The following is an 11694-nucleotide window of genomic DNA, read 5'->3' as shown; positions in this document are numbered from 1 at the left end:
TTTTTTAGCTATTAGATAAATTTTGCTTACTTGAAGATGGATGTGATAAAGAGGTTCAGATATTTATTATGAATTAAATAATCGAAGATTACAAAGGAAGAAACTGAGATTTAAGTAAGAAGAATAAAATTCACGGGATAATTTTAGTATATCTTGGCAGTTTTACTCTCTGCAACCCATAGAGGTCAATAGACTCATCTCAGAAGTTCTATTTCTCAACCAATGAGGGATAGTCACATCATTGTCCTCACTCCACTGCTCAGCCCAAAGGGGATAAGTGAGTCTTGTGTTTGAATATGAAGTATTAAAGTGATATACACTTGAGGGATTTATCCTAATGATTTCCTTAAAACACTTTACCATAAATTCTTCCAGCTTTTATGGTAAGTGTAAACCCTGCACATATGAGCTTCACGGAAATAGATAGTTAAAGAGGGCAGATTTTTGCGGTAGGTTGACAGCCAGTTAATAATCAAATTAGAATGGAGCTGAATTGATACAGAGGATGCATATTATCAATTGGTTGAGGTTTCATCATAAGTATCCCTCCCTTAGGGGTGAGAATCTATTGATCTACTGTCATAAACGTTCTCGTAAGCACACCTAATCTTCACTCTCACACCTAAAGACAATTATTAACTAATGGGTTAGTATGGTGATCAAAGATACACCTTCTAGGTAGGTGTAGTCAGGATATTTATTCTCATTCTATCTGGAAGATGACACATATAGCAATTGGTAATATGTTTATGTAATAACCCAATGTTTCCAAACTAATTTTTTTGTCCCAAAAATGTCAAGTGTTAGCTTCTAAATTAAATGATGTTTATTTCATAAGGAATTTTCAAGATTTTCACTTTTTGTCAGGTGGAAAATTCAATAACCTTTCCATCGATATAAAATTCGTCTAAATTCGATAACCGAGTAAGAAGTTATGACTATTAAGTTCCCATCGTAAAACAGCGCCATATTGTCAGTGGTGCGTCGCGCCACAGGAGAAAATGGCAATTGTCAAATTCCAGTGGGGTCAGCAATAGTGGTGCGTCTCACCAAACTTCTAGGTTGCAAATGAAGTGGCAACACGCTGGCTCCGCGTCGCGCCATCCCTCAATTTTCTAGTTGTCAAATTCTAGTGACACGGTGAGATAGCGCCGCGTCGCGCCAGGGGTCCAATTCGGAAAAATTTCACTGAAATTAAAAGATGCATCCAGGGTTAAAAGGATCAATTTCCCACCCCTATTTAAGCCCTTTTAACACGCGATTCAACTATTTGGAACCCAAAATATACTAGTTTCTCTCAATTCTCTCAAGAACAAGCTAGGGGTTCAATTGAGGATTCAATTTCAAGAAAGACTCTCTGTCAATCTTTACTAAATCAAGAACTAAGGTATGTCATGTGTTGATTCATGGGTCTCTCTCACCCATGAAGCTCAAGAAGCTCTTTTCAAAATCAAAGATTTGGGTATTTGTAAATGTTCATGATTCAAATTGAATTGAAATTCATGGTCATGATGTTGTGCGGTTTTGATTCATGTTTTAAATTACATATTCTAATGATTGACCCTAGTATGTGATAATTTGCATAATAATCATGATAAACCCCCTTCAATTTACATGTTCATTGATGTATCCTTGATTATTACATGTGTTGATGATTATATAACCAAAGCATGCTCCCCACATGTTTGATTAAATGCCTATGTGAAGGAAAAATGCCATACTAGTATGATATTATGAAATCCCCATTCATGTATAAGTTATGTATGTCAAATGTTTGATAAAATATCTTAGTCAATGGATTATATATTGTTGATGTTAGCCATGTATTCAAGAATGTCATGCCTTGCTAGTTTTCTTCCATCAAGTCTTGGGGGTACTTGTACCTAACAAAAATATAGTTGTATGCCTAGCTTTAGTGTCATATTTTCACGATATCCTCAGTCAATCCATGATCTATAGAACTCAATCAGTCATGTGACTCAGGAAAACTCAGTAATACAGTAATCTCAGTACTATTCCGTCAATCAACAGAACTTAGTAATTCAGTTCAGTACAATAATCCATGTTCAGTGTCTATTCAGATGGGAGTAGAAATTAGCACCGAGTAAACCCAAGGATGGGAACACACACTGTCATATGAGGGTGTGATTCTTAAAAGTAATCCTTGCGTTCCAGAACTATATAGCCAGCATAGGTTAAGACATCAACACTGTCAGATGAGGGTTGATGAGGTGGATAAGCACTGTTAGATGAGGGCCCTACTATTCTCTTTTGGGGACACTGTCAGATGAGGGTCACTTACAGTTTGTCCTTACCAGTGGTGCGGTATTAACACCCTTCCAATTGGGGTTACAGATTGGACCCCAACTCAGCCATAATGGCGTATTAGGGGCATGTTGGTTAGATAACTACTTCCCACAATTTCAGTTACAGAATCAGAACTGTCAGATACAGTTATTCAGTCTCAGTAATAGAACTCAGATAGTTCTATAAAATTCAAGATTGTCAGATACAGTCAACTCAGATACAGTACAAAACTCAGCTAGTTCCATAAGATTCAGGAATGTCAAATACAATCACTCATGTCATCAGTTATATCAGTCATCAGAATTCAGTTATCAGTCATTTTAGTTATCAGTAAATTCATGTTATCACGATCTCAGATATAGTTACTACATATTCATGCATGTATTATCACGTTCATATTAATCAGTTATCCAATATTGTTCATGCATTCAGCCTACCTTTCATGCATACCAGTACATTCAAAGTACTAACGTATTTGCGCTATGGTGTCTTATACCATAGGTTCAGAAGCATGAGCCCCAGAGCATCAATAGCATTCCAGTCTCAGCAGTCAGAGTTAGTAGTGAGTCCTCATCTCTCGAGGACATGATCATTTATTTATTATCCCATTAGGTAATTTATTAGTTGGAGTTAGTTGGGAATATGTCACATCAACTCCTCATTCTGACAATTCAGTCAGTTAGAGGCTTTCCAGACTATCATGTTCAGACTATCATGTTATTTCAGTTTTGTTTTGGGTATTTAATACCCTATTCAGATGTTATATCTTTATCAGTTATGTTACAGTCTTGAACCTTATGGCCTTTCAGTTCATGTTTCCGCAATCATACAGTATATTATACAGTATACAGGTACATATATCAGTCATGGGTTAGCTTGTGGTTCATCGGGGTCATGAGCACCGTGTAGCATTTCGGGTACCAGATTCGGGGCATTACAGTTTAGAGTAAAAATGAGAACTCACATAGAAAATTTTTGTGTTGATATTATCATGCATCTTTATGCTCTAATTATGATGCTTATTTATGTTACTTCTCTTTCTTGGATACATGATTGTAATGATTTCCTGATATCTATCCAGGTGTATTATTGGAAAGGTTTGCGGTTTTCAGCCCGACAAGACTTGGAGGGATTTTGAGTATGATCTAACTTATGGATATGATTTCAAGTCGTTATCATTAAAATTCTCAATGAAATTAGTTACTTGTTCTTTTTCAGTTTACAGAACATGGTATTGAGGGGGTAAGTGTCTCTGGAGCTTTTGCCTACTGAAGTACGGGCCAAATATCAAGCTAAACTAAGCGAAAGGACTAAGCGAACTAAGGAGGAAACAAAAAATTTAGCGCAACAAGTAGAAGAAATCAGGTTCCTGAAAATGAACTTAACCTTATGTTCCCAGTTTCCATTTCTTTTCCTGTAAGTTAATCCTTGTGGCAATTCTATGCCGACATGAAGATATTTAGTGGCTTTACCATTAGGTTCAACATTCTTTTGGGTTGGATTTCCCAGGATTTTCATGTCCTATGTGCCACATGCTCTGTACATAATATAAACGAGAATACCCTTCCACAAATTGAATATTTATAGTTAAAGCTCACCAAATTAATGTGTATATAACTTCAATGGAACTCAAGATTTTTATCTAGTTATAGTTTATTTTGGCCTGTCTTGGTTTTAAATTAAAATGGAGTTCACACAGATCACAGTGCGAGGAAAGAACAGGGAATGCAATTTGTATCTTATCAGGCATTTAATCACACTAATATACTTGAAAATATGGTAGCTGTAAGTTGGTAAAACCGCAATATCAAAAAAATGTTCTCTATTCAGCAATGGAAATAACATCTCTAATGAGTGTACCTCATCTTTGGGCAAAGTGCTCACCCCAGTTATAGTGATTTTCTGCTTTTTTCCTGTACCCTTATCAGTAGCCGTGACAAAAAAAATACCATTAGCATTTCCCTAGAGTAAAGACTAACATATCCATCCAATAAGTGTTACTATTCATCATACAAGTGAAACCCTTAACAATACCTGAGGTATCTTCTAATGAATTATTGCCCAAACTTACATTACTAAGAGGAATAGGACTAACAATGCACCCTAAATTCTTTATTACGTTGGTATTTATAAAGTTATAAGTGTAGTCACCATCTAGTAAGACTTGAATAGGTCTTTTCTCATTATATCCCAACATATTGATAGTCGGAGTTCCCTGTAGACTACTTAAGGCATAAAATGAGATCAGGGTAGTTTTTGTATTAAGTATAGATAAAGTTTCAACTTTAGTGTCTTTTGTTGCACTGTATATGGTTGATTGGTGTTTAGATTGATCTTTCCAAATATATGTACGCGGGTACCTGATTTACAATAAGTCTTTATTTGCTTATTGTTGTGATGAATTCAGAGAGCAATGTGGTTGGTTTCTTCTTATAGAGTGGGGTTGTGTTGTTTATATCGCGAATTATAGAAGGGGTTTTCGTAGAGTTTCCAGGTTGGACATATAGAAGTAGGGATAATGTGATCATCTAAGATGCCAATAGACTTATTGCTGGATAACTTTCTTGCTTTTGCTTTATTACTAGTACTAGCTTTTAAGAAAGAAAAGAAATAGCAGTAGGGCCATGCTGTTCTATCTTCATGTCCTTCCAGCTATTGAAATTGCAAAAAGAGGAAAAAGATGTTCAACCTCACATGAACCAGATAATTAATAATTAGCCTCTATTATTCTAATCTAAATTTGTTGATTCAAACTCTAATTTCTGAATTAGAATTCTGTTGAAGTATCTGTTAAGGATACATGAGCACATAAAGGCTTAATTTATAATAATTTGCTAGTTTGAGTAACTCTTTATTTTGTTGTCTATCGAAAAGAAATAGCCTTGCTGGGGTAGTTTGATCTGCTTGAATTCAAATAATACATGTATTATCTCTTTCTATTTTCATAGCTCATAAGTTAATGTTAGAATCTCGATCAAAGTACATTCTTTAATAGAAGGAGAAAATACTAGTAAGAAGTTAAAAGAGTAAATATTTTCTCTGCTTAAGAAGTCAAACAGAGAGATGAGATATCTTGGAATCTCTCCTTACATGTAGAATATTGTTTTGTCTAGTGTTTCACCGTTAGCCTCTTTATCAGAGTGGGTGAGGTGAGGTGTTGTTTTGACATAAATGAGGTGTGTAAATATTTCGCATCAAAATAATTTAGCCAAAACAAAATCCTCCCCTTTTACTAAAGCTTTTTATATGCTTCTTTCCTTAGCTAATATTGTGGGTTCAGTTGGATTAATTTCAATCTAGGCATCAATGGCACTTCTAGCCCAACAATTTCCTTAACAACCCATGTTTGTAATACGACACAAAATCAGCCGTCTTGTTTGGCCATGGTGTCTGAGGTTGCACCTGCTGGTTTTGTTCAGTCTAATCCTGTATATTTCAAGGGTGACTAGCACTTAATAAGGATAGAGAAGTGATAGTAATGGAAATCCTCCTTGTTCCGAAACATAGCAGTCGTACCAGTACTCAGCTTTACCTTTAATGTTGAGTGAAAATTTTTTAGCCCAATTTTATTGAGGTCTACGAAAAGACGCATAGAAAGAAAATGAAGGACGGTACAAGAGGAGATTGGGTCGAAATGCGTGCTAAGATGCATATGTAAGATAATAATTTTTACATACATTATTTTATTATTACCCAACTTTGCTCGTTTACATACTGAAAAATAATTTTTCTTTTAGGAAGAATTTCAAAAAAACATAGAAGATTGGCACAACCTACTTTAGAGGATGGTACCATAGTCCAACCATCACCTGCAGATATGGCTAATATGTGGACAGTTGTGGTAGGTAGTCCACAGAAAGGTAGAACCTACAGGATAGGGTTCTCCAATCCTCAAGTAGTCCTTCGTTGTTTCCCAGTTCCTCTTCTACTTTGCAAAGTATGGAATAAATGGAAGCGATGAAAAAGCAAATTGTGAAATTGATGCAGTAATGTGTAGCTAACGATGCCAAGTTTGCTAAATTTGAGGAGTTGGTTAAGAAACACATGCCTCAAGTATTTCATGATGAGGAAGATAGGGAATCTGATGATAATTAGATTGTAGTTATTGTTCTTGTTTTTTGTTGTGATATTTAGATGTTTAAACTATTTGATTTGATGTTTGTTTTAGATATTTTAAAGTGGTTGTATTTATAAATTTATCGTATTTGATCCTATTGTGAAAAATACATTAGTTATGTTGTTTATCTGAGAGCAGTGTAAGCTAATGCAAGATTTAATTATATAATTGTTGGGTGAATATTTTTATTAAAATTCTGGCTAAAGTAGTCGGAACAATAATTATTAAATAATATATATTAATATTTTGACTACAGTAGTCGGAATAATTATAATTATTAAATAATTATTTATTAAATTTTTGACTATAGTAGTCGGAATAATTATAATTATTAAATAATTATTTATTAAATTTCCGACTACAGTAGTCCGAATAATTGTAATTATTAAATAATAATTTATTAAATTTCCGACTACAGCAGTCGGACGATTTATAATTATTTAGTAAATTTTTGACTAGAGTAGTCTAAATATTTATAATTATTAAATAAATATTTATTAAATTGCCGACTACATTTCTGACTACAGTAGTCGGAAATATTTTTCTGACAAGTTATATTCCGACTACCATGAAATAGTTGAAAAGTAGTCGAAACTACCTTATTTTTCGACCACATTCCGACTACATAAGCCATCGAAAAAATGATGTTTTCTAATAGTAATCGCTTGATTTTCTTGTTTATTTTGTCTATAGGTCGTATGAAAAATTCTCAAGCATAAAGTTAACCTATCTTAATTAAGTTTCACTTCAACTGAAAGAAATAATTGATAGTGAATTTTATCATGAATATCAATATCAGATAGTTGCTACTGTACTCCTGGAACTAAATTCTAGTACCTCTCATTTGATTCCCCTTTAAATAGGTTTCAGGACATACATCTATTGATTTTTTTAAAATTTAATTTTCAATTGGTGGTGATTTAGTGTAGACATGATGAGGATGATGTTGTAGGTGGTGTTAATGGCAGTCACGTCAAAAAATTATCAACGAAGAGGAGAAAGGGGTTGGGATTAGGCAGATATGAGCATTAGAGAAGAAGGAAAGAAAACAGAGACCTTACGCTAATAAAATAAGAAAAAATCAAATAAAAATAAAGATTAGAAAATAAATAAATTTAGCACGGGACAAGTAATAATTGGAATGTGGTTTACACTTTTTTTTCAAAAATTGGAATTAACCGAAGAAGGTATAATTGTATTAATTTAAAATAGTTTTGTGGAAAAATAAGACTCTCGCAAATTTAAAATGTCTATTTAAAAATTTGGGACAATTTCAATGATGTATTTATATTTTTGCTTTTTAAAAATCAATTTATGTCATAAATAGCGGATGTATATTATAATATTTTATTGAAATTTCAAAAAATGTCATTTTATGACTTTAATTATTGAATCATGCCGGAAAAGAACTTCATTTTGTGTTGTTTTTATTCGGAGGGGTTGACCCATTTGATGTAAAGACTATGTTCTTGTTTGCTTTTAAATAATAAAATTAAAAAAAAAAAAAAGTACATGCAGGAAAAGAACTTTGCAAATTAAACCTAAGTTTTTTCTTTTTTTTTTTGGGATCCTTCTTTTAACTTTATTTTTAGAATTTTTAGAATTTGAACAATCCAAATCCACATTTTTTCTTTTTAAAGTGGACCATAAAGCTTTTGAATCAACGGGTAAAATTATGAATTTAGATTATTTTTTAATTTAGTGTTTGAATATTACTTTAAGACATTATTTTCTCTTATATATAAGACGAGTTGGGCTGAAGCAGGCTGCTCTATATTGACATATTTGTTCTGCTCTATATTGACATATTTGTTTCAACTGCTTGCACCATCATTTTACTATATAACTTTTAATTAATTATTATAAATTATTTATAATTAAAAAATTAATAATAAAATAAAATAGATATTTATGATATGTCTGTTTCAGCTACCTCAATCGTAATTTTATTAAATATCGCCCTAATTAATTATTATAAGTTATGTAATATTAAAAAAAATAACATTTAATTAAAAAAGATAAAATAGATATAAAATGATAAGTTAACTCTTATGTTTTCAATTAACTTCACGTCTTATATGGGGTCCATTTAATTTTTTTCACAAGTATTTTTTATAGTAATTTTGTTATATCACTTCTAATTAGTTGTTGTGAGTTATTTAAGACATGTTTGTTTCGCTGCTTCAATCTTGATTTTACTATATCACCTCTAATTAATTATTATGATCATCTAAGCATTATGTCACATAAATTGGAATAGAAGAAAAAGTTTTACAAATAACAATAATTAAAAACTTAAATTATTTAAAAAATATAATTGAATATCAATGTCACAATTTGGACAAGGAGAGTAACATATATTATTTGAAAATTACATATTTTATTCGCGTCGCATAAATTAAAACCAAAAAATAACATATATTGATCCTGTATTACATGAAAAACAGTAATATAGGCCTATCGAATTTTGCTTTACACACTCTTTATTAATTTATACATTTGTAGAGTTTAGATTTGATCACGAATTAAATTTTTGAAATAAAATTATATATTTGAATAATAAATCACAATAATTGATAATTTAAAATGTTTTAAGGATATACGCAAAAATTTCTCTAAATTTTTTTTTATTTAAATCAAAATTCAAAAGACGTCACATTAATTGATATGATTATTATTATAATATTAATTTAGGATAGATGTTGGGCCGGTGTTCTGAATGGAGTTCTTCTAACTAATTTTAAATTTAAAACCTAGATCTATTCAAAACTTATATTTTTGAAATATTTCCATCTTCCTAAATATTAGGAATAAAGTTCCTCCAAGAATGACTAATTACAGAGCAATTTAAATGGTCCAATGCTTTTGAAAATGAATTACCTATTTTGATTTATCAGGGATTTTAAGAAAATAACTATTAATACTTTTGTATTTTGTGATATTAAATTAAAATTATGTTAAATATATCAAAATACTATTTAGTTTTGTGGCCTTAAATTTACCATGTAAAAAATTAAAATTAAAATGTTTCTATAAATGGAAATGGGTCGGTTTTTTTTAAACGAAGCAAAAAAGAAATTACCTCATTCTTTTTAAATAGGGGGAGTGCCAAAGAGTAAATTAAAACAGTTACCAAGAGTAAACCGCAAGGAAAACAAATTGCCTTAAAAAAACTTGCACTTTACACAGCAAGTTTTAATTTAATCCTATTTTCCCTCTGTTACCTCTCAATAAGGACAAAAAAAAAAAAAACGGTTTCCAATCTTAATCTTATCCGAAGTTAAAACGTTTGGATTTAAAAAACAAAAATCCAAGTGATTGCTGTACAAAGGATCATGTTATGGTCTCAACATCTGCAGAACCACCAAACCAACAAAGAATCAACGAAATTAGTTCTGCCGTAGGGCCTCAAGAAGATATTGTGAAGTTAAAAGCCAGGAGTAGTAATAGATTGTATAAAGGTACTATTTTCCATGTTCAAAATTTATTACGTTGTGCCTTTAATCAACGAAATTTTAGCAATTAGTTGTTCCTGTGATTTGTAATTTTATGCATTATGAGTTTTAAATATATGTAAATATATATGCAGTGACTTTTTATTTTCTTATTGTTCAAATATTTCTTCACATTTCTTTTACTTAAACTTCCAAGAGATTATCAGAACTGACTACTATACATCTATTGCAGATTCATAAAGATATAATAATAATGCAATGAATGGAGCTTAGTTATGAATTGTCACTTTTGAATCCAGAAACTTCAGTAGACATACATATATTTTTGTTAATGTACATAAATTTTCAATTGTTTATATCTTTTATATGTACATAATTGTTGAGTTTGTTTTTATTTAGTATCACTTTTATTCTGTATAAAATTCTGCGAGTAGTATTATGAATCCCTACCCATATGATTTCACATTAAATGCTACTGTACATTCAAAGATCGGTTAGAAAGTAAGAACAAGGGTCTCTATTATTTTTCGAGTGTAAAAATGGGACTTGACGTTCAACTATATACCTATGTTGTTTCTTGATGTGGGAATTGTATGTGAGCAAGAATACTTACAACTTTATTTGTCTAATAATTTATATTAAGAGACTTACAATGTATCAATGGTCCTAACAAATTATTTGTAACAGTTTTAAATGAGACTCATAAGAAAAAAATATTTATATATCCTACATTATCAACTTTAAAAGAATATAGTGGGTATGTTATTCTTTTTATTGATGCCACAATATTACTTTGTTACCGTACTTAAGATTGTTTACTCAAATCAACTGGCTACATTCACAAGTGAAAACAATGTCGATTAAAGAAATGATTTCTCACAAATTGTATGTGAAATTGACATTGTAAATGCATAATTAAATATTGATTTGACATGATAAATGGAACGGAAAGGGGTTAAAAATATTCCTGAACTATCCGAAATAGCTTTAAAATGTCTTTTATTAGATTTTTGGCTCAAAAATATCCCCTGTTAAATATTTGGCTCAAAAATACCCCTCCCTCTAACGAAATTCGGAAAAGGATCAAAAATACCCCTGAACTATCTGAAATGAGTCAAAAATACCCCTCTGTTAAATATTTAGCTCAAAAATACCCCTCCCTTAATGAAATTAAATTATTTCAATTATTTCGTTAATTTATATAAAGTTCATCATTAATTTATATTTCGTTAATTTTTTAAGTGAAAATTTATATTTCGTTAATTTCTTTAAAGATTAAAAAGATGTAAAGTGAAAATACCTTTTTAGAATAAATGTATGTTTATTTTCCAAATCAAATTCAACCAATTTATATCATAATTCAAATACTTTTTTTCGTTATCTTATTTTCAAAATAAAAAAAATACTTTCATGTAAAAAAATTAAAGTATTAGGGTTAAAAAGCTAAAGTTGGGGTTTAATTCAATCAAAATAATTTAATTTTGTTGAGAAGAGGGGTATCTTCCGTTTATCCAATCAGTTTTCTTTCTTATTTTATTATTAAACAACACAAGATAATAAATAACATTGAAAATATAGAATTGGATATACATTACAGTACAGATAGGATAAATTATTATACAGAAATTTGTAACTCTGCAATTACTACAGGATAAAATAATTAATGAATATATCTTACGAAAAAAGTAAATCATTAAAAGATATATTTTGTAGTAGTTTGTTTTAGCCTTAGTAGTTTTTGCATATTTTTATTAAGAAATTCTATGTATTTTATATCTTTATTTTCCTTGTATTTGTCTATATTTATTTTTATCT

The 11694-nt window shown here is 30.7% G+C and overlaps 1 protein-coding gene across 2 annotated transcripts in view; it reads right to left on the bottom strand.

Annotated features, from left to right (window-relative positions):
• The window catches only part of LOC107854632 (endoglucanase 3), a 33402-nt gene that overhangs the window by 17272 nt on the left and 4436 nt on the right, over positions 1–11694 (bottom strand). The window contains exon 2 of one of the 2 annotated variants that reach the window (XM_047399042.1): positions 4168–4227. The exons of the other annotated variant lie outside the window; for it this stretch is intronic. Within the exon in view, the coding sequence (XP_047254998.1) occupies positions 4168–4227 (60 nt within the window). The remainder of the gene's footprint in view (positions 1–4167; positions 4228–11694) is intronic. 2 annotated transcript variants of the gene reach the window in all.

Source organism: Capsicum annuum, chromosome 11 (assembly GCF_002878395.1).
Source record: "Capsicum annuum cultivar UCD-10X-F1 chromosome 11, UCD10Xv1.1, whole genome shotgun sequence".
NCBI classification, from domain to species: domain Eukaryota; kingdom Viridiplantae; phylum Streptophyta; class Magnoliopsida; order Solanales; family Solanaceae; genus Capsicum; species Capsicum annuum.
The sequence above is the reverse complement of the archived record's forward strand: the minus strand, read 5'-3'. Positions and strand labels throughout refer to the sequence as shown.